At 52.2% G+C, this 22356-nt stretch overlaps 1 protein-coding gene and 1 long non-coding RNA gene across 2 annotated transcripts; one reads left to right on the forward strand and one right to left on the reverse strand.

Moving 5' to 3' along the window:
- Window positions 1–9996: 9996 nt before the first annotated feature.
- PDZK1IP1 (PDZK1 interacting protein 1) lies at window positions 9997–17146 on the forward strand. The gene is made up of 4 exons (XM_053950942.1): window positions 9997–10125; window positions 13900–14008; window positions 15895–15993; window positions 16545–17146. The coding sequence occupies exons 1-4, from the start codon at window positions 10059–10061 to the stop codon at window positions 16615–16617; spliced, it is 348 nt and encodes a 115-aa protein (XP_053806917.1). The 5' UTR covers window positions 9997–10058; the 3' UTR covers window positions 16618–17146.
- On the reverse strand, window positions 13954–19475 carry LOC128792484 (uncharacterized). The gene is made up of 4 exons (XR_008432423.1): window positions 19461–19475; window positions 18775–18898; window positions 15720–15902; window positions 13954–13990 (listed from the first exon to the last, which is right to left on the reverse strand). It is a non-coding gene; the product is annotated as an uncharacterized LOC128792484 (long non-coding RNA).
- Window positions 19476–22356: the final 2881 nt, after the last annotated feature.

Genomic DNA, 22356 nt, shown 5'->3' on the forward strand with positions numbered 1-22356 from the left:
GTCCTGCAGCTGTTCTGCTTCCGCCACTGTCACCACCTGCAGCACAGCCCCTGAGGCAGGACCCCGCTGCCAGGGCTTGCCCAGAGCCCACAGAAACCAGAGGTGAAGCCATCCTGCATGTCTGAAGGGTCTAGCCCTGGTCTCATCTTCCCTTCCAAGGCTGCCTGGGCAGGGCTGGGAGCAAGAGGATGCTTCACAGCAGCTGTCCCATCTCCAGAGCACTTCGTTTGCTGTGATATATCCCTTCACACGCTGCTGTAGCTGAAACAAAACCACACATCCACACAAAACCAAACATCCACACCTCCCAGTCGTGACTTGCAACCATCCAGCATTGCAGCACCACTGGTCTGAGCATCCAGCCTGCTCCATCCCCAGGAATGGCACTGAAACGGGAGCTGGAGGCTGGCAGGGGTGTCCTGCACGGAGCCAGCAGTGTGCCACTGTGGATGCTGTGGGTGGGAAGCGCCTGCTGCGGGTGGGGAAATCTCTGTGCTTGCCAGGGGTGCAGTTGGTGAACTGGTGCCCTGTTTGTGCTGGGCCAGGGAGCAGGTGAGGAACAAGCCTGGGTGAGGCTCCAGTGTGGGACAGCACTGAGGGGGGTTGGCAGTGACACATCGACACAGCCACCTGTGTGACAAGGAGTCACAAACACACACTCCACAAATCCCTGTCCATGCACAGGACAGGTGAGTGTGCACTGACTTGCTCACAAACACACAGCCCGTGTGCTCTTGCGCTGTAATGGTGCACAAACACAAACACTCCTTTTTGCACGTCCCAGTCCTGTGGGTGCATCCATGGACGCACATTTGTGGACAGTCCTGAATACATGTTTGGATGGATGTGGACATGCAGTCCTGCATGTGTCTTCAAGCCACCCAAGCCCCATGCTCCACATGTGTCCCCCCTCGCACGCTGCCCTTCTTGTTGTCCTCACCAGACAGAACTCCAGGGTAGTTTTGTTTTCGGCTGCCATCAGCAGAAATCACTCACAGGTTGCTCCCTGCCTCATCCTTGCAAACCATGAGCTGTTTTTTAACTTTCTGGGTCAGGTGGCACCAAACCATCCAAAGCAGGTACTGGATGTTTGCCCGGGGTGTTTCCAGGGCGGCAGGAAGGCTGAGCTGACCCGTGGCAGCCGTTGCTCCTATCTCAGCTCTCTGCCCGTCCCTGGGACCACCCTCCAGCTGGCTCCGTCCTGCTCCGAGCTGCTCCCCTCTATCGCTGCGTGCAGGTGCCGCGGGATGGGGATAAGGCCCTGCATCCACACACCCCAAGGGACGGGCAGAGAGGCGGTGTGAGCGGGAACGTGTCCATCCCCTCCAGCGGGGACACTGTCCCCTCGCTGGCAACGCCAACGCCACCGCCCTGCCCGCTGCTCCGCTCTCCGCCAGGAGCTCGCGGTCGATGCCTTCCCAGTGCCGTGTCCCGGGGGGTCGCAGCGGGGCTGCCCCACGCGGGTCCCACCCGAGCCCCTCACCGAGCCCGGGCGGGCATTGCTCTCCCCGGGCCGCCTCCTCCGGGCGGGCGCCTCCTTTGAACAGGTCTGGGGGAAGCCCCGCTGGCAGATAAACGGCACCTCAAACCCACCGCAGCACCAGCGCTTCCTGCCCGCGGGGCCAGGCCGGACGGAGCCGCAGCCGGAGCAGAACTGGGGCGGTTCCGAAGCGGAGCCGCAGCCGGAGCGGAACCGGAGCCGGGGCGGTTCCGAAGCGGAGCCGCAGCCGGAGCGGAACCGGAGCCGGGGCGGTTCCGAAGCGGAGCCGCAGCCGGAGCGGACCCAGCCCGGCCGCCCCCCCCGCTGCCGCCAGAGGGCGCCGCCCCCCGCCCCGAGCGGCCCCGCGGGAGCGCAGCCCCGCGCCGGGGTTTGTTAACAACGGGGATTTTTCCTCATGTTTTCCAAATAAAATGTGTTAAAGACTGTCCTTTCCCCTGTTCCTTTTTTCTTTTCCTTCTCCTTTCTCCTCTCTCCTATCCCCATTCTCCCTTTCTCTCCTCCTCCCCTTCTCCATTCCTCCCTCTCCTTTTTCCCTCTTCACCCTCTACAGGTCTTCCTTGGGTTACCACAGACAGACAATCGCTGTGTTAAACCCGCTATATCTGAACCCTGCAGCTATTTTCCTGCAGAATTTAGTGTTCTGGGGTAAAAAGGTAGAGAGACGGCTTGGGACAGCTGCTGTTCCCCCCAGCTCGGCCAGGCTCTGGGGGTCTCAGCGCTGTCCGCAGGTTCCCATTCCCTGGAATGGGAGGGCAGTGGGTTCTGTGCCTGTGGTCACCAGCTCCCCGTTGGCTCTGCCAGAGCAGCACAGGCAGCCGAGTCTGCTGGGATTTCAGCAGAGGTGAGGTGACCCTGTGAAGACTCACACTTCCCAGTGGGAATGCTGGTGGCTGTGCCGGTGCCCTGCTAATTACTGAGTTCTAATTAATGTCCCGCCAGTCCTGGAAACAACCTCTCCTCCTCAGTCCCAGGCAAAGGCATCTCCCAGGGGTCTTCACCTTTTGTCCTCAAAACCTGTTCAGGGCTGGATCCAAGGGCAGGCTGTTCTGAGCTGCTGTGGCACATCAGCACAATTTGGCATTGTTCAACCCTTTCCTACCAATCCTGTCCCTCCCGCAGGAGGCCTGGATCCCTGTCCTCCTCTCAGGGTACTCAGCGTGTCTGCAGTAGCATCCTGGGGGCCAGCAGCATTCAAAGCTTCAGGAATAGGTTAAGGTTCCCAAAAAGCTCTCCTAACTTCAATATACCCTGAGAAATGCCTTTTTCAGGTCTTGGACTCACATGAAATCCCTCTGGCCTTTCCATGTCCCTCCCACTCTCTTTTCCAGCAGCAGAAGTCACTGCTCTGAGGAGATGAGGACATGATTTTCCCCCTCTCCTCCATTACCTGCATCTGTTTGCTTGGGTGGCAGCCAGAAAAGTGACTTCATGCATTCAATCTTTATTTTTCATTTTATTTTTCTACTAGCCCAAGGCTCCCGCCTGTTGTAAAGTGGAGGGGGAAGCATCCCGGCCAAATCCTACCCTTGTGTTATGGTAATCGCGGCTGCCACCCAGCAGATGCAGCTCGCTGAAATAAAAGGGCTGTTTAACAGGCAGGGGGAAGGAGAGGGGAGCTTTTGTTTGGCACTCGCCAGGGTTGGAGTACACTTGTAAAGCAACAACTGGAGCTCGTTGAAAAGAAGTGGAGGTTATTAGGTTCATTTCACTTATTGCCGATGCTCCTGTTATTTTTTTCCCCTTCATATTCCAGGCTTTTGCCCTGGTTCTGAGAAGGAAGAGGAGAGAGATGCCACCTGAAAACCTGCTGCCTCTGCTGCTGACCATGGAAACAGGGCTCCTGGCAGGGCTCTGGTTGATTGCAGCCCAGAGTTCAAGGATGCTCAGGCTGGTCTCCTGTGTTGGGGATGCTCCTCCCTCTGACCAGGAGCCTTTCTTTTCCCAGTAAGGATGTGGGGCTGGAGGAAGGAAATCACCTTCCTCAGATGGTGCTGAGCAGGGGTGCCCTACTGAATGCAGGCTCTTCTCTACCCCTTGGGGACCTAGGCAGTCATGCAGGGGCATCCTGCTCATGGGACAGGGCCTTTCCTCATGCTCCTCTACCTTCCAGGATGCTTGGTCCTGCTGTGAGACAGCAAAGTTAAGAAGACTCAAGAGCACACTTAATTGTGCTTGGAGCTGACAAAACACAGGGCTTGTCAGCAGCAAAGGTGGTCCAGAATTTGTCAGAGCTTGGACAGCACTGGGCTGATGATAAGGAATAAAAAAATTCAAGTGACTGCAGAAGCTCGGATGATAGAAACCTGCATCCTTGGGGGTTATATCTTGTTTTGAAGTGTTGCAGTTTTGGATGGGAGAATGACACAAAGTAGTGCCATGGTGTTTTTATCTTCCCCCAGGTAAGTGGGGACAAGAAAATGATTAGATGGGTTGGATTTCTGTTCCTGGTTCCCTCTACCTACCCATCTCTCCCTCTGTCTTGATGCATCTTTCACCAGCCCTCTTTGCTCTGAAAAACACCAGCGATCCCCTTCAGATGCCAGGAATAAAATCAGTGCATGCCCTCTCCAATTCAGGTCGCTGTCCATAAATCCTCCCAGCTTCAGGCTGGTCTCCTAGGACTCCCACATCAGCTGAGAACCCATTTAATCAGCAGAGATGATCTGTGCTGTCTGTTGCCCAAAGGCCCTTTGAACTCTTTGTCTCCTCGCTGAGTGATGAGGGTTTAGCCAGACTGGCCCATTCTGTGTGACAAGCCTCAGGTGAATAATGCCTGGAGCTGGCAGTGCCCAGGGTGCTGAGAGGAGTGCCAGCCCCTCTGCCAAGGCTTTATCATCACATCTCCCCATGGCCTCTCGCCTGGCTCTCTGCAAAGCTCCATAAACCCACACCAGCATGAAGAGCACCCAGCCTGGTGCCAGGGGAAGACAATTATAGCTCTTTTTGGGAAGGCTTAGCAAGGGCTGGAGGGGGTGTATGAAATCACAGCCTCCCCTTTCCTGGGGCTGCAGGCTTGATTTTCAGCATATTTTGGTGCATTTTAGGTTTTAGTTCCATGAGATAAAGTTCCATGCAGCAGCTTTGCTGAGGGACTTCTGGAAGAAGTTTTCCATGCTGGTCCAGTCCTTGGAAACACAAAACTCAGCAATGCTTAGGATATGACCTCCAGGAAACAAATCTAAATCTGCCCCAAAGCAGCAGGACTCTTGGATCAGTTTCCAACCAGGGAAACGCTGGAATGCCACCTTTAATAGCTGAGATTCTCTCCTTGGCTGTGTTGAAGTTGTGCTGGAGGTGGCTTCCCCTGCCTCCCAACAGCCTCCAAGCAACCCAGCCAGTGAGATCCAGCCAGGTCCTTGCCCCAGCTCTGGCCCAAGGGCTCGGTGTTTCCAAAGGCTTCTGCACTCCGTAAATCACAATTTAGCACGGACCACCATCAAGTCAGACAAAGTAACCTAATCTGCCCCCATATTAGGGTGTTGGAAAACAATAATCCAAGAAGGAAACACATTATCTGGCCTTGTTACTTTACAAAGTAATTTAAATTAATTTTTCCCTGGAGTGGTTAGGGAGCACTGCAACTTGCCCTTGTCTATTCTCTCAGGCTAATGAAGCTTTACCAGAGACTGCTCGTGAATTCCTATTAAGACCTCATCTTAGAGGTTACAGGGCAAAGCAATTTCTGCTCCTGGGAAAAATGCCTATGAATTTGTAATTGTAAGTCCATGTTTGATAGGGATTAGCATCTGAAAGGGGTAGAGTGGTGGGTAGCAGAGAAAACATTATTTCAATTAGCTGAAGAAAAGCAATTTAACATCTGAATATAGTTTACATTTTTAATTTCTCCTATTTCTCCTCTATTTTTCCCTAAATTTCTGGCATCTGAGGTAATTATTTCCTGAAACTTTCCACCCTCACCAGACCAGCCATCTTTCCCTTCTCCTCCTTTCGTCCATCATAGTTGACATTCAAATGTAAATGGTTGCTGAGTTGAGTTTTTTCCTTTCCCTTCTTCTCTCCAGATTCACTGAATTTGGGGCTGGTGTAGACGGTGCTGTATCAAATCACACTGAAACGGGACATGATATTTCTCTTCACACTGAGGAGGTGAAAGATGAGGAAGAGGAGGCTTTGCTCCACATCCAGACTCATGGTCAGGCTTGTGCCCAGCAGCCTGACACGGTGCCAGTGCCTGACTCTCCTAGGCAGAGCCCCAAATGCCTAAAGATTCTCTCTGTGCTCAGAAATTACTTCTGATTCCCTCTTTTCCTCCCACCTCTCTGCCTTAGCCTGGAGCTCAGCTGTGCTCCATCTATTTTTTCGTGGCTTCTTGGTCTCCTATTTCCTAATGACGATGCAATCAGTTTTCGGGTGGGAGATTCCGGGTGAGAAGGCTTGTTGTTATTTAAGGAAGATCATGAAATCCATCCTTAATGAAAGGACAGGAGAAAACCCTTCCACCAAGTTACACTGAGGCCTGAGATTATCATTTTTATGGGCTTCCAATCTTTCCTGCCTCATGTCTTATCAGCAAATGCAGCTGGAGGCTTCAAAAACCCTCCCAGCTTGCTGCTGATTTTATGGGATGAAGATTAGAGATGATCGGATAGCAAATTATTCATTCTGTTCGATATCTCTGGGCAGGAGGGAATATCCAGAGCAAAGGCAGCTCCTTTCTCCCTCTCTGAGCATCACACATTGGGAACCTTCCTATCTGCCACTCCAGCAACGCAGCAGCGCTTTCCCCCCACACTCAGAGGTGATTAGGGGTGCAAAATTCCCTCTGAGCAGATGGAAAAGCCAGGGGCAATCACAGAAGCAGGCTCATCCCCCAACAAGAAGGCAAAGCAGAGGCAGGTGGGGCTACTTCTTGTTTCAGGGATTTTTGGTTTGATTCCTCCCAGCCCTCCAAGGCAGGGCAGACCATGTTGGTGTTTTCTCAGCCTAATTTTCCAAGGCTGTGGGGCCTGAGGCTGATGTGAACGTGCTGTCAGAGCCCTGGCAGCTCCTGACATCAGGGACAGAGGAGCAGGGAGCTCAGGGGGGACAGAGGAGAGACCCCAGAGCTGCCCTTGGATGTAGGAGCAGCAGCATCAGACCCCAGCACAGGGAGTGGAGGGCGTGAATGCTGCCCAGAGATCCATCCCAAAATCAACTGGCGTAAAAAATATCATCCAGAATGTCCCATGAAATACCCATGGGCCACAGAGGGGCTGCTGAGGAGGCCTAAAGGGCAAATGAAGGCCATGGGTGCCTTTTGCCAAGCCATTGACACTGGGGTTTTCAACAGCACATAAATAAGAAAATACATGGTAGTTTAAAGGCATTTTAAAGAGGAGAAGTGGGGTACAGAGCTGTGATGAAAACCCAGAGCAGGAGCTGCCTTTTTCTGCTGCCTTTTACCCACAGTGGCACACTGAGCCAAGAAAATGCCCTTTCCACAGTGGTTGTAGCTCCTGCCTCTCTTCTGCCAGCATCCAGAGCAGGCAGGATTTGAAAGACAAGTGTCAACAGGAAATGAGAGAACTCTGGCACAAGCAAAGAATGGTTTGGATGGTCAAAAGAAACAAGAAATTTTAAATTTGATTTGTGGGATTTTTTGCGGTTTTTTTTTTTTTTTTTTTTTTTTTTTGTTTTGTTTTTGTTTTGTTTGTTTTTTTGTGGGTTTTTTATGTTTCATGGCAGCTATTAAAAGGTAATAAATTTATAATTACTTTTCTATTAAAAAATACAGTCTTCTTTAGGGAATGTTCAGGTTTGCTCTTATATAGTATTTTTTTATTTTTATGGCTCTGTCTGGGAGACAGGGAGGAAATGGAGAGGATGAAAGATGGAAGGAAGGAGGGAGGGAGGAAGGAAGTGAAGGAGGTGAAGAGGAAAGAAAACGATTTCCATTAAAACACAGAGTCCCACAATGTTTTTCAAAGAGGAACTGGCATCTGTGCTTTGAAATATATCATCCAGGAATGTTGCTTTGAGGAAATACTGATTTTTCCTAAAAGCTATGTATTTTTTAGGGGAAATAATCACCAATTTTTGGAGTATATGAGTGTAAAGCCTGAAATTCCAATCCCTGCTTTGTGTAAAATCTTTTATACAGTCAAATGGGTCCTTGAAAGAGCAATGAGCTGGCTCTGGCTCCACTTGGCTTTGACTAAATGCTGCCAGGGTGATTTGTCCTTCTGTGCCTCAGTTTCCCTCAGCTCTAAAATGGACCTGTAGGGCTTTGTTTCACCATGGCTGGGTGATGTTGGGGGCTTAAATGAGAGAGAGACAGCAAGATTTCCAGCACCCAGCAGCAGAAACACACAGCTATCTGTCATTGCAGGTCCCAAGCCACGGCCAGGATGACAAAAGGAAAACCTGGCTGGCAAATAATTTGTTGAAATTTCAGACTTTGCCCCCGCAGTGAGGCTGCTACAGTGACTTGCAGCTTCTCATCCCCCCAGGCCAGACCCAGGGATATGCAGCCAAGGAACTACCATGGGAGTTTTGTCACAGAGGCACCTTCCCTCCTAATGGCTGCGGGGGCTAAACGTGCTTTGCAGCACAGGGGAGCTTTGAGATAAGCACTGAGTGATTCCCTGGCCTCATCAGTGAGCCAAATATCATTGAATTGTCTTAAATCTCATATAAATGTGGCAACATGCAATGGGTAAAGTATCATTTGCTCCCCATGATGGAGCTGACAGTGAGACAACTGAATGAAAGGCACAGAGCCCTGCCTTGATCCCTGGCCTGTCATGCCCTGTCACCCCAACACACCATAGCATGTGGGTGGATCCTTGAGACCTCCCTGATTTTGGGAAATCAGCCCCAAGTCCCTGGAGCCGTGCTGTGCAGAGCCCTGGGGTGATAACACAGCCGGAGTACGTGGAGAAGGAACCTCGGGACCCAGCCCCAGGCGTGGCAGGGGAGTGGACAGCAGCAGCAGAATGTCCCAGACCTTGAATTTCCCTGGGGCAGCAGCAGGACCGGCTTCTCTAGGACTTCTGATCTGCTGATAAAGCCTTCTGCTCCAAACAGCCGGGCTGCTTTTGCTGGGCTTTTGCAAAGAGAAAAGCAACAGGCGGGCAGCAAAGACGGAGAGATCTGCACGCTTTCCCGCCGGGTTTCCCCGGGTCTTGGGGAACCCAAAGTTCACTCTCGTTTTTACTTATTCACAAGCCATTCCTTTTCCTCTGTAACATGATTCGATTGTTTTACAGGGCCTAATTATGGGCCCTTGTTGTGACACTTCCTTGCTGGGTGCATAGGAAAGTCCCTGTCCCACTGATTTCGCAAGCAGGGTTGGCAGTGGGGTTATCCCACACTGCAGTTGGGGCCCTGGCCATGGAAAGCAATTTGGGAAAGAGTTGGGAACTGGCCTTTGATCTTGTACAGCTCAAAGTCAGATCTGCTTTGTCTTCAGGATAAATGATATTATTGTAAATACAGGGTAAAGAGTTGAGATGAAGGAGGGCAGTCCTCCTCTGATGAGTGTGCATTCCTGAGGGTGCTGCACGTCCGTGAACATGAGTCCCATAGGGATAAAGCGTTGCAGGATAAAGTAGTTGCAGCACCCAGGCAGGGTCTCTGGAGGACAAACCACCAGACCCAGAAGTCGGGGGCTCAGATGCTGCTGAGGGGTTACAAAAATGCTGTGACACATCACAAGAAGAGTGACAATGGAACCCCTGGCTCTCAACTTTATAATTTCCTTCAGGAGCAACTGAAGTTTCTCAGCTGTGAAGCCAAATATCTTTTATTCTTCCTGTGGGGTGGGTTTGCCAGTCATCCAAACCTGACATGGACTGGAAAACTTTTTAACTCGGGACCTGCAACTTTCTCTGTCCTGCAGCATCTGTGCAGCTTTTGTGAAGGGCAAGCCTTGCAGCCTGCTGCAGCTCTTTGGCTCTTTCTACCTCTTCTGGTATTGAAGAAATTTTGGGGACAGCCCTGATGACTCAATAAAATGAAGGCTGGGTTTCATAGTGTCACCATTAAACAAGGTGTGGGAGGTGAGAGGCAGTACCCAGCATGGAGTTTGGTCTATTAATTGGATGTTTTAAAGTCACCAAAGTGTTTTGCTGGGTTATTAGTGACACTTGTTGAAAATAAAAAGCAGGGAAGTGAGTGGGGGTCCCACAGGGTGGGAATGAATGTCAGAGCTGGGGCATTGCTGGGCTTCTCCTGTTCTCCTCCTTGGGAAGGGGACTTGGGGGAAGCCAGGGGGACTTGGGGGACACCACGCTCCCCAAGCACCACAGCTTCACTGGGGAAGAGTTTTACCCACCTGGGTCTTGTTTTTTCCTCCTGGGCCGATGTGAATGTTTTGTGCCTGAGCTCCCTTCCACGCCCTACCTAAGGGGATTGTCAGGTTCAAGTCACCGCGCCCCAAATTGAGAAGGCAAAGAGGCACCTCCTTCCCGCAGCAGGATTTGAATAACCAGGTGAGAGCATCGGCCTTCCTCGTTAGGGTGTTTGATAATTGACCAGGCGCTCGTTCCTGCTGCAGGGCGCCGTGCCCAAGTGCAGCTCCCGGCTCTTCCTGCGCAGCCCCGGCCGTGCTGCCAGCATGCCTGCCCGCTGCCTGCTGCTCCTGGGGCTGCTGCTCCGGCTGGAAGCTGCCTTCTGCCAGGAAGGTAAGAGCGGGCGGCTGCCTGACATCCCGGGAAACAGAGGCAGGGGAAAGGCAGGAAGGTGCGCCGAACCCCGGCCAGGTGGGAGCTGCTGCTGGGGGACAAGGGACAGCTGAGCAAGAGCGTCCTGGGAAGGGGGAAACCATCCCAGCTCCTGCCAGAGCTTGGCTCTGCCTTCACGTCAGCATGGGTGGGTGTCCAGTGGGTTCAGGGGTTTTGCTGGAGCTGGGATATAGAGACTTTCTACCTGTTTTGCTGAAGGCTGAAACTGCCACCTGAGGTTTATCTGAGCTGCTTGCACACAGATAAACTGCTCTGGTTTACCTCTGGCAGGCACTGAGATGAGTAATCTGTTTCCTTAAGCCTATTTTTTTTTTTCTTTCTTTCTTCTCACTCTTATCCTTGAGCAAGTGTTGTTCTGGGTTGCTCCCTGAGCTCTCAGATCCTCCTGTTAATCTGTAATTTTGATCACTGCTGAGGAGAGGGAGCAAATATTTTCCTCAGCAAATTGACCTCCTCTTCTCTTCCCAAAGATTTAACAGAGAAATTTCCTATGCTAGGGTATTATTTTTAGGAAATTCACTAAGGGTTTCTCTGGTGCTAGAAATAATGAGGAGTAATTAAAACTCATCTGGTGCTGCCAAAGTCCTGGAAAAATTCCCTCCCCCTTTCTCCTCCTGATGCCCCAGCCCTGACCACTCTTCCTGTGTTTGTTTACCAACTTGCTGAGGATTTAACAGTCTGGAGTGTCCATTGTCAGCAGGGTTGAATGTTTTGCTTGGAAAGAGTAAAAAAAAAAAAAAAAAAACCAACTAAAAAAAACCTTTAATGAGGATTCAGAGCCTGGCACATCTTCCTTAGACAGCAGAAAAGACAGGCCAGCCAAAGCTTTCCAAACACTCAGAGAAGATGTATTATAAAGCAGGTCTGTGTCTTAGCTGTTGAGTACGGAAACGGAATTGCAACAAGTGCCCAGGCTTATTCTGGCACCAGCACTTCCCTTGGTCTGGTTTGTAGCTGCAGATGTGTGGAGACGCATCTGCCAGGGCTGCAGATTCCACTCTGCTTAGTTTGGCTTCGGAGATCTTGTTTGTGGGGGAAAACCCCATCAATTACCATGGGGCAACACAGAGAGGAGGTGGCAGAGCCTGAGGGACAGGCTGACCCAGGAGGGGCATCCCCGGTGAAGCATTTTTCCAGGAACACAGCCCTGTTTCCACAGGTAAGACTCATCCTTTCAGCCATCCCTCCTGGCAGGGCAGCAAGGTGTGGGACTGCAGCCAGGCAGTGCCCCGAGGGCTGGGACCCACACATTTAATCCCTGAATAGATCCTATCAAGCTCTTGCTTCTGCCTGATCCCCAGTCCTCCTTTCTTATGCCCCTGCAAGTTTCCCAGCGGGTATTTCAGCCCAATGCAGAGTCATTTGCCATTCCTTTGCCATCCTTATCTCCCCCTGCAGCCAGGCCCTACATGATCTCTGGAAGCCAGAAACCACTGATTTTGGTTTGGTGTTTTCCCTTTTGGTTTTGGATGCTTTGGAATCTGGTGGAAACAGCCACAGGAGTGAGATCAAAAACACCCAGTACCTCCTGAGCATGCTTGCTCCGAGGAGGTTTGCTACCACTTTTCTTCCCTGCTCCTTTCCTGGAAGATCACGAGATGCAAATTTGGCAGTTGAAGTCATTGCTGACTTCATTCCCTGGTTGCCCTTGAACTCCCTTAACCCCTGCAGGAACCTCACGAAGGGCTGGACCTGACCACCCCCCCACCCCCGCCAGACTTAGGCTGGAAACCTCGGGTCTGGCAGGAAAAATAAACTACAATTAATAAATAAATGTGGCCAACAGCCAAGGGCAGAGGGAGGGAGGATGCAGAACGAGCCAAAATTCAGCCAGGAGGAAATAGATGTGTTTGGGGCTGCACTCACAGGGGTGGTGGGCAGCAGGGCAGGAGCATCCTTGACCACCAGGCAGGGCAGGAGGGGACCAACCCCTGTTCTTCCCCACTGCCACCACCCCTGGCTGCCCCCAGCAGCAGCCTGCTGATTCAATGGTATTTCAGTCGAAACGCGCTGATACAAGAGGGACTTTCCATCTGAATTCCTCCTGCTTGAATTTCTGCCCTGGGACCTTGCAGAAGCACGACAAATGTCTCTGTGGGGAGAGGGCGCTGAGAGATGCTACTCAGGACTGTTCTCAGAGCCCCTTGCCCAGGAGTGCCACTGCTTTCCAGACTGGCAGTGCTGGTGAGTCAGCTGGCCAGGCTGATTTCACTTCCAAGATGAAAAGAAGAGCTCTGTTCTGGGGTTTGAGGTTTTGCTGTTGTTTTATTTATTATTTTTTATTTAAAAGTCTCTTGCAGTAAAGACTCCAGGAGCTGGGGATGCTACCAAAGTATCTTAAAATCAGAGGGAGGAGAGCTGTTAGCAGCAGAGCCAGTGTGAAGCTGGATGTGGGTTAGGAGTTGGCACATGTGGAGCATGCAGCCTACTCTTACAACTGCTAGTAAAGATTATTTTCTGTTTATAGCAGAGGCTTGTCTCCCATGAGACAGAGGAAGTGCTCAGTGTAAAGTTCCTGAGGGACACTGGAGTATCCATCCACTGCTCATCCTGGGGCAGCTCAGCCTTGCAGGTGTCCCTGGCTGGCTCTGGCTCTGAGTGTCCTGAGGCTGATGCTGGGGCAGGTGTCACCCTCTGCCTGCCCCACCTGCCCGTGCAGAGGGACCACGTTATGTGCAAGGGTCTGTGTTTTGATCAGCAGATGAGGAAAAGCTGGCTCTGAGTAAATAATAATTAAATCTCAAAGGGATGTGGCTGTATGGACAAGGTGTCCTTTAGTGCTGATGTGACAGCACTTAAGGATGGGTTTGACTACTCTGAATGCTCCATTGTCCAAAATCCAGTGGGAGGCAAGGAGCAGCCATCCCAGCAAGGGCTGGGACAAAGTTTCCTCTTCTCACCACCTGCCCTTGCATCCTGCCCGCATCCAGGAATGTGTCTCACCCGTGGCTGGATTTCTGCTTAGGTCTGGATAGAGAAAAAGGAACCTGTCAGTCTGTTCCATCCCTGGGGGAAATGGGGCTATCCCAGCCAGCTCCCAGACCCCCACACTCCACCCCAATGCTGCCTGGGCCCCCGCCACCCCCACCTGTTCTTTGTGCTGGGGTTATTCCTCTGAATGCCTCAGCCTTCAATTTCTGTCATAAATCACGTGCTGCTCTGGAAACTTTTTGGATGGTGCATTTTACCAAAATCCACAACAACTTTTTGCTGTGGGAGTGGCTACCAAATCTTACACTCACCCTGTTACAGAGTCCGTATTTTACTGGTCAGTATTTGGAAAATATCCCAAGAATGATATCTGTGGCCTCTGGGGACAGAGAATAAGCAGTTTGCTGAAACCCCTCTGCCTTCTTTCCTTTGGCAAACACTCTCCTTCATTCCCTTCCTCCACGTCCCCCAGGCCTTTTCTCCCCCATCACAGAGTCACCAGCCCCCCACAGTGCTTGTTTATGTATCTGTATGTGTATGTCAGTGTATATGGGGCCCCCAAAGCTGCCAGGCACCACACTCCACATGCAAACACCAGTGAAAACGCTGTTAATTGTATTTTATTTCATTCCTGTCACCAGGTAAGCCTGCCTGAATTGACAGCAACATGTTCTGCTCCGATTTGCAGGATGAAGCTCTCATCTGGACCTTGCTGATGGGAGGAGCTCGGCAGATAAAGCCTGAGGATGAATTTCTAACCCGTGTCCTCTTGTCTCCCTGCAGCCCGGGGCAGCCTCCAGCCGTGGTCACAGGGTGTCATCGCAGTGGTTGTATTTCTGGTCCTGGTGGCCATCGCTTTCGTGGTCAACAGGTTCTGGTGTAAGGATAAAGTGTAAGTGTGGGAGGTTGCTCTGAGTTGGGCTTAGGTGCCTTGGCACGTGTCACTTCCAGCAGCCTCTGTGCATGTGCCAGGATTGGGAACACTGTGCTTGCTGTGCCGGGAGACGGGCCGGGAGAGCAAAGACTCCCTGTCCTCATCTCCCTGTCCTTTTGTCCCTGTCCTGGTCTCTGATCCCTGTTACTGATTGCCAGGTGTGAGCTTGCACCATACAAATTCTGCCATGAGTAAAGAAAGCACTGTGCTGGGAATAGCAAAGCCACAGCATCGTGGCTGGATCACGTGGGAATGTGTTCAGGGACCTGGCCCAGCCTGGTTTTCTGTGGCTTTTGGGGGTGCAGTTCCCATGTGCCTTATATCCATGGGATAATAAGCCTGAACCAGCTTTTTTTGCAAAGCAGACAGACCAAGTTGTGAGAACACACTGAGGGGAGCTGGGAGAAAAGGGAGGTAGTGGCAATGGCAGTACCCTCCACCCAGAGCCCATGGCACAGGCAAATGTGCTGATTTTATTAATTTGAAACAGGCTCTGTGGGACCTGTGGGATGGATTAACTCTTGCCTGATGCTGGCCAAGCAGAGTCACGGGCTGCTGCTCCTGCTCAACTGAGCAAAGCCAACTGGCTAAGTTGCAGCAACTTGATCTTGAACCTGAGCCCAAAGGCAACAGGGGATGAAGACCAAAAGCACCCCACATCTGTTTCCTGGTTCCTCTGCACTGGTGGGGTGGCTTTAGGCTGGAGTCTTCTTGTACCTGTACATTCCTGCAGCCTCCCCTGGCTGAGGAGGTGGGCAGCTGGTTTACACTCTGAGGATCAGCAGGTCAGCTTTAGCCCCAGAGTCATTTTAAGCTGGTCCCTTTGGGATGCATTCTGGGCCCATGCACGATACAACGTGTGTGTATATATATTTATATGGTCTGATTTGCCACTGTAGTCTTTGTTTCCCAAGGAGGAACCTTTGTTCTCAAACTGAAGGAACCCCCAGCCCATGGAGTGGCAGGAAGGGATGGTGTTTCCCACTGCTGCCCGTGCCTGGCTGCCTTCTCCCAGCCTGGAGGCAGAGGATGCTGAGGAAGGCTTGAGGAAGGATGGTGCCTTGTTTTAATTAATCTGGCCTTTCTTCAGAAGAGCTTGGCAGCCTGGAGCCCTGCCAGCTCTGCGCTGTCACTGTGACAGCAGCTATCAGCTCGAGCCACTGCCTGTTTATGCCAGGTTGTTCCTTGGAGAAGCCCCTGAAGCTGCCTGTGGGCAAGCGCTGGAGGAGGCAGGGACGTGCATGCAGGGTGGACCTGCACCCACCCTCTGCTGCTAAATCCCCCGGTGCTGCTCAGGCTACAGGCTCACTCCAGAGCTGAGCTTTTGGAGTCTGGCTCCAAACACCCCATCCCTGCCCAGTGGCTCCTTCTGCAAGCGATCCAGGCTCACTTTTGAGAGAGAGCAGCTCGGCTTTGCTCACATGGATGTGCACAAGGACAGCCCTCCTGCGCCAGGGCTGAGGCACCAGCAGAGCCTTGACTGCTCTCTCTGTGTCCATCGGGATCCACAGGGGACTATTTTGCAACAGATTACACAGAAGTAGACTGGAAAAACCAGTTAGTGGGAGAAAACAATCCCACGTATTGACAGTGAGTCCTGCTGACTGCCAGCACAGTGCTGGGAGTCACCATGAGACAGGGGTTGGCACTTGGCACAGCCTCTGCAAACCTGCAGTGAGGGCGTCTCTCCTTGTCCTTGTCCTGCTGGGAAGGAGGCTGAGCAGGGTGTCCGAGGACACATCCAGGTTGTTTATTGTCTCTGTGGTGTCATCACCAGTAAGAGGCTGCTCCCCTGCACGTCTCCTTTGTTGTTCTGTCCAAACTCCTCTCTTTTCTCCCTGCAGGGAAAATGCTGAGAACGTGGTGAGTGTGGAGGACAAGCCAGATGCTGTCACATCCAACGGCCATGAAGGGAGATACGTATCAGCTGCAGCTGACTTCAGGTGAAGGACTTGCTCAGACTTCTTCCCCGTGGCTCCCAGGCTCTGCTCTGTTCCCCTGGGGACAGCTCAGACGTGCAGAGCTGTGATCTCGCCCACTCAGGATCTTACACGTCCCATGCACCTATTTTTGGGGCTTTTAACTTTTCTAGGGGCTAAGCACAAGGCAGTGAGGGAGCATCCCCTTCTCCTTCATCTCTCCCTATCCATGCAGCTGAGCCCCACAATCCATCCACCACCTCACAACCCGCTACGCCACATTTTTCTTATGCTACATCACAGCTTTCCAACAGAGGAAACCACCAAAAGTACCACAAGTCACCACGTAGATGGTGACAGCCAAAACAGCCCTCACAAACAATTAGAGCAATTCCCACCCCACACTTGGCTCTGGTCCTTTCAGGGTGACCCCTCCTGTGGTCCCCATCTCACCCCTCACGCAGTGCACAGCTGGCACCAGCAAGGTCAGGACGCCAGTGGTGGCTTTGGGGATGCTGGCCTTGCTGGGACTGAGCTCAGTCACATGCTCATTGCACTTGTCCCTCTTGGTGCAGGTCCAAAGAGAACGAGCACGCCTACGAGAACACCGTGGAGCCCGAGGAGAAGGTGATCACCACGGCCATGTAGCAGCACCACCCGCCACCCTCCTCTCGCTCTCGATTCGCTTCCCGCTATTGCGGTGGGCATTTTCACAGAGACCCTCTGCACTGGCACCCCCTGGGAGTGATGGGGCCCTGGCCCCTCCACGGCACCACCACCTCCTGATCTTCTCCTTTTCCACCCGTGGGACATGCTCTTGTCCCTCTGGGGCTGGTGTCCACATGGGCATCGGTCCCCAGGATAGGTCTGGAGGTGCCACTCTCCTGCCTGGTGCTCACCCCGCCTGGTGGGCGAGGTTGGTGTCCCATGTCCCAGGAGGGTGTTGACCTGTTCAAGACACAGAGGGGATCCTGCTGGGTGCCTGGGACATCCCCACGCTCCCAGCCGCCCTCCAGGGAGCTGCTGATGGAAAACCTGCTCTTTTCTCCCCAGTTCACCCTCCTTTTTATGACCTACACCATGCATTTTAATGTCAGAACCTATGAAATTTTAATGTCAAACCTCCCCCTCTGTACATATCTTCCCGGTGAGCAATAAAGAGAATTGTTGCCTATGACAGCAAAGAGGGTCGTTCTGCTAATCAGCCAAAGGACTTTCTGGCATCTCAGAGCTCTCCCAGCCTTCAGGCAGTTGGGAGGATGAAGGACATCAGGGAATGCTCAGCATTTGGACTGCCCAGAGCCTCAAAGAGATTTACAGGGAAGTGAGAGCATCATTCCTCCGTTTGCCAGGTGAGGTTACTGAGCTACGGAAACAATCCAGCACTTCTCAGTGCTGCTTAATGGGTGAAAGGCAGCACTCCCCGAACCCCACTGACCCCAGTGTGCAGCCCTACAGCCAACTGGGAGCCATTTCCAGGGCTGGAGGCTGTCATCAATGGCAGCCACTGATCAATGCTGCCAGGAAGTGGCCGGGGGCTGCTCTGGGCAGTGCTGGCTGTCCTGGGGCAGCTGGCCATAGGGCAACCTGCTCCTGCCAGGCTGCTCATTAACCAAGGTCTGTCTTTTGCTGTGGTGGGGGCAGTGCCAGGGCCACCATGGGAACAACAAGCCCTGTTCTAAGCTGTGGCATTTGTAGATTGAAATGAGAGACCTCTGGTGCTTTGGCCATTCTTAGAACATGAGTTACTCCAGTGGCATGAAGGGTCCTCTTCCTGACCAGTGAAGAAAGGATTAAGGGACTCTGTAACCAAGAGCAGCCCAGCTGGAGCAGCACTGGCGTGGGAGATTTATAAGAGGACATTTTTGGCAGCCCCCAGTTTTGGGGGAGTGAGGTGTTTCTAGGGCTCTGCTGTGCACTACCCACAGCTGAAGCTGCTGATGTCCCTAGCAAGTGGAGACAAAAATTCAGGCAGGTGTCTTCCAGTAACAGACCCATCTCAAAAGGCGTTTTCCCTAAAGCCTGAGGTAGGTGAGTATTTTGAAAATGTCCTCAAAGACTTGGCATTGAGAAATCACAGCTCCCATAGAGAAATTGCATGGCAGTAGAAATAAACAGGCAGAAGGGTTAGAGAGGTCAAGCCCTCAGATGTGAAGGCAGGATGGCTGCATCTCCAGCATCATGTCAGAGCTCTTGCCAGCTACCACCCTCCCTTGGGTAGCTGGAGGCTAAGCCAGCCCCAGGCTGGGTCCTGGACCACCCCACTTGTGCCCCTGATGGATGCTGCTCGCCTGACTTTCCTCTCACAGGTGCCAAATGTCACGTGGGTTTGGGAAAACCAAGCTCCCCAAGGTTCAGTGGCACTGCTGCACTCAGCAGGGTGAGGATTAGTCATTGCCTGTTCCTGCTCTGTCAGCACTTGAGCTGGGGGTGTGGCGAGAGGAAGGGAACCCATTAATTTTTTACCTCTCAGTTGCAAAAGAAGTTAACAATGTCATCCTTATAATGAGTAACAAGAGGAGTTCGTTCCCTGCCCTGTACACAGTGAATGTGTGACAGATGCTCTTCACCCCTCAGTGCCTGGATGTGGGTTTGGAGTGCAGGTGTGCTCGGGGGGTCTCAGTGTCCCTTTCCCCATGGATCCCTGCCATGGCTGTAAGTCTGAGCGAGGACAAGGCTTCACTGCTGGGCTTGCCCAGGAGCTTCCGTGCTTGGTCTTATGACAACCAGTGCCCCTTTGGAGTTCATTGCCCTGGGGAAAGCGCCTTGTGCAGGAGCCAGTGCTACGTCCTAGCAGGATCTCACCTCTGCACTGTCCAGGGTGCTGTCCTGCCTCAGTTTCCCTTGTCTGCGAAGCACAAGCCGAGGCTGACTGAAGCTGCCTTCCCGCGAGCTGTGCAGTCACTCGCAGATGCTTCTCGGTGTGATCCTAAAAAGAACAAAAGGGAGCGAGCATAAATGAAATTTATTGTTGGAAAATCTTAATTAGATTTTAAGCCCCAAAGGGAGAAAAGTGAGGTATTATCTGACACAGCTAATGAGTGTTAAGGGTCCATTGTTATATTTCTTGTTTACCTTTCTGTACTGGCTGATACAGCCCAGATCCTCGTCTGTACTGCCATAATTAGGATATCTCATCTCTTGCTGATAGGGTCGGGATGCTCTTTAAAGCACAATGCTGTCTCATCCCTCCCTGGCAGGATGAGCGTGATTGGGAAGACAACTTCTGGAGTGCCAGTGCTTGTGCCTTCCACACTGCACCCATGAGCTGGGGAATGTCCTGCGGAATCCGGGCTGTACCTGAGACCCCCGGGTGAGGGGCACCTCCCACAGCCTCAGCAACCTCTCTGAAGGGCCCAAAGCCAACTTGCCTGAGGGCCAAATCCTGCCCAACACCTCTCTCCACGCAGCACAGGGGGATGAAGGTGTCCTTCACAGGCCTCCCCACACCCACCAGTGAAGGGTAAGGACATCACGAATTCTCATCCTACTCCCCATTCCGTAATGCCATTGTCTCTGGAGCCTTGGCCTTCAGGAAGATGTCCAGGGTTGTGTTCTGCTGCAGACAGGGTAGTCTCCTTTGGGGCAAAAGATGTTCAGGGTGGGGTTTTTTTGCATCCCCACTTTGTTACCAGGTGTATCATGATTTTTCTTTGTGACCTAGGAGGGTGCAATCCACCTCGTGGAGCCCCAGATAATGAGATATCTTGTTGAAAGCCACCTTTACTCTGATGCTTCCCCAAACTCTCCTGAGGCTCTTTAGCTATGAAGGTTTCTGTTCCAGGAGCAGTTTGGGCAGGTGGACACCTACAACATAAATTATCCCAAGGTAGTTTAATTACAGAGTTGCTGTATTCAGGTAAACTGCTGCTGGAAGCAGCACCAGCTCTATCGCTGCACCTGAGCAAACCTGGGGTTTATATCCTGGAATTGGGCACCTTGACACACAGGAGGTGTGATTTGGATCTCCAGAGGAAAAAAGGGAGCCTGTCCCACCCCTGTGGTTCTTTGGGTGGGGAAGAAGCCCAGCCACCCAGGTGGAAGCCAGGAGCATGGCATGGAGGGGTGGCTGTGTGTGGGCAAGGGGGCTGCGAAGTTTTTGGTCTCGATTCAAGCCACTGAAAGCCAGAAGAAAAATACCATCTATTGTTGGTTTATACACCCGTAGTAGCCAAACAAACATCCCCGGAGCCTGTCCTTATCACTTTATTACACCTGCTAGAGTGAATAGATTAAAGAGAATGGGGGAGGGGGGAGAAAGCAGAAGAATCCAGCAGAAAAACTGGGTTTTGGGATTGTTAATTATTCTCTGGGGTCTCTAATCTTTAACTGGCAAACAGCATCACTAACTGTCTTAAAGCCCCTCCTGGAACATCCTGATAATAAGCCATCTGCATGAAGGCACCCCGTTATCTGCCCTCCTCCAGCCGCCTGTGACATGGCTGGAGTGGGAGATAATGAATGTGTGGTGTGTAATAACGACACGTCATTCATGATTATCGGCCTGATACCCAACCTTTTAGCTCCATTGTTTGTGCTTCAAAAAGAAAAAAAAAAAAAAAAAAAAAAAAAAAAAAAAAGAGAAAATAAAAAGGAGAAGGGAAAAAAGGAAAAGGGAAATTTTTGGTGCTATGGATTGTCCCGGGGTCCCCGAGGTGTCTCCGTGCCAAAGGGGCTGGCTCTCGTAGCATCTCCCAGAGGGTTTGCTGGTACTCGGGAAGGACTCGCCCGTGGATTGGCGGCTGCTGTAGCCATGGTGATGGAGGAGCGAGCTGAGACAGCGCAGAAATGTCACTGCCTGGCAGGGAGACATTAGGGGCAAACGTGCGGGCGATTAGATCTGTGTCACTGCCTGCTGCCCGGCTCCTCACACAGCTCCTTTGCTGCTCTCCCAACCGTTTGGTGGTGGCTTGGCAGAGGAGGTTATCTTGTACAAGCTCCTGTCCAGAAACTGCCACCGTTTGAAGGTGGGGGGATGTTTGTGCTGCTCAGTTTGACCTGGCTAAGCTGAAAACTGGAAGAATTTTCTCCTGGTTGATGCAGCATTGGGGCTGCACGGAGCGTCGGTGCTACAACACCTTCCCTCAAAAGCTTTGACCCTTCAAACTGCAAACCTGGCTTAAGCATGATTCTTAACAGGAAGAGATTTTAAAGTGTTTGGCTCTGCTTACCTCAATTACTGTCATAGCTGCCTAGAATAACAATCTATTTTTTGCATCAAAAATGTCAGCAGTTTCTGTTCTCTTTCCCCAGCAGATCACCAAGAGCAGTTTCCCTGGAGAAAGTCTCTGCTGGTTGGGGTTTGGTCATTCATGACAATCTAGCAATCAGAAGGACACTTGGAAACCAAGTGGGCAGCTTTGGTCATGGCAGTGAACAGGGTGATGGCCCCAAAATACAGGGCACTGTACAGTCCATGGGGTGGGCAGCAGCTGGGGGTCCTAACCCCCATTCCCAAACCAGAAGATGCTGTAACGACACCTTTAAGTGCCCCCAGGTTACTTTGGAACCCACCACCAAGGAGACTGGGATAGGTCTTTGTGGCCAAGGGCACCTGAAGCTTGTTTCTTGGACCACCTGCTGGAGAGTAGATGAGCAGAGCTTCACGGTGGCTTGCCTCTTCCCAGATGGGTGGCTGAAGTATCTGACAAAAAGGATTTTTCAGTAACAAAAAGGTGTTTTTAAACCACTGCCCTCTGAGGGCCTCGCTGTGCTGGAGCTGGGGAGGAGGGCAGCAGGAGCCTGACCTTTCAGACCTGAGTCCACCAGCGGTGCCAGGGTGGTGGCACTGGCATCTGCACCACCTGCACCCAGACTCCTTCTAGGGGTGAGAAGGGGAGGGCTGGGAGAAGAGGAACTTGGTCTCCAGCTGCCTTGCAAAATAAACATAAGCTGCACCTTGCTGGTTAATCTCAGCATCCCTGTCCCTTTTGGTACCCACATAGCCAGAACACAGGTCTGGATCCAGCCTGGGGAGAATTTTGTTTCTCAAACTGAGGATGCAGCAGGCAGCAGAGATGGGAGCAGGAGGGCTGCAGGAGTTCAGTGGATGGGGAGATGCTCAGGTTTGTCTGTTGTGATCTGGCTATCGGCAGAGAGCTGCTCAGGCAGACAGACAGGCAGACACACATGGTTTGGGTATGTTGGTGCTTGCAGTGATTCTGGTGGTGCCAGTGCTGTGGGTGAAAGCTGCACAGCCGTGTCTGTCACCGTGGCATGGCACATATGCAGGCCTTGGTGCCTTAGTTCCCCCTGATGTCAGCTGGGGGCCCGGGCCCTCGCAGTGACAAACTTCCCCTGGGCTTTGGGTAATGCCACAGCCACACAGGGGACTGACAGAGTGGCTGCTCTGCTGAGGGTGGGGACAGGGATGTCCCCAGGGAGAGG

The sequence above is a fragment of the Vidua chalybeata genome, chromosome 9 (assembly GCF_026979565.1).
Source record: "Vidua chalybeata isolate OUT-0048 chromosome 9, bVidCha1 merged haplotype, whole genome shotgun sequence".
In the NCBI taxonomy this organism is placed as follows: Eukaryota; Metazoa; Chordata; class Aves; order Passeriformes; family Viduidae; genus Vidua; species Vidua chalybeata.

Excerpts from the sequence above, each read along its gene's own strand:
- PDZK1IP1 (XM_053950942.1), top strand. The coding sequence starts at position 10,059 with ATGCCTGCCCGCTGCCTGCTGCTCCTGGGGCTGCTGCTCCGGCTGGAA. Across the intron at positions 10,126-13,899 it reads AGCTGCCTTCTGCCAGGAAG|CCCGGGGCAGCCTCCAGCCG; the intron begins GTAAGAGCGGGC and ends GTCTCCCTGCAG. Across the intron at positions 15,994-16,544 it reads TCAGCTGCAGCTGACTTCAG|GTCCAAAGAGAACGAGCACG; the intron begins GTGAAGGACTTG and ends CTCTTGGTGCAG.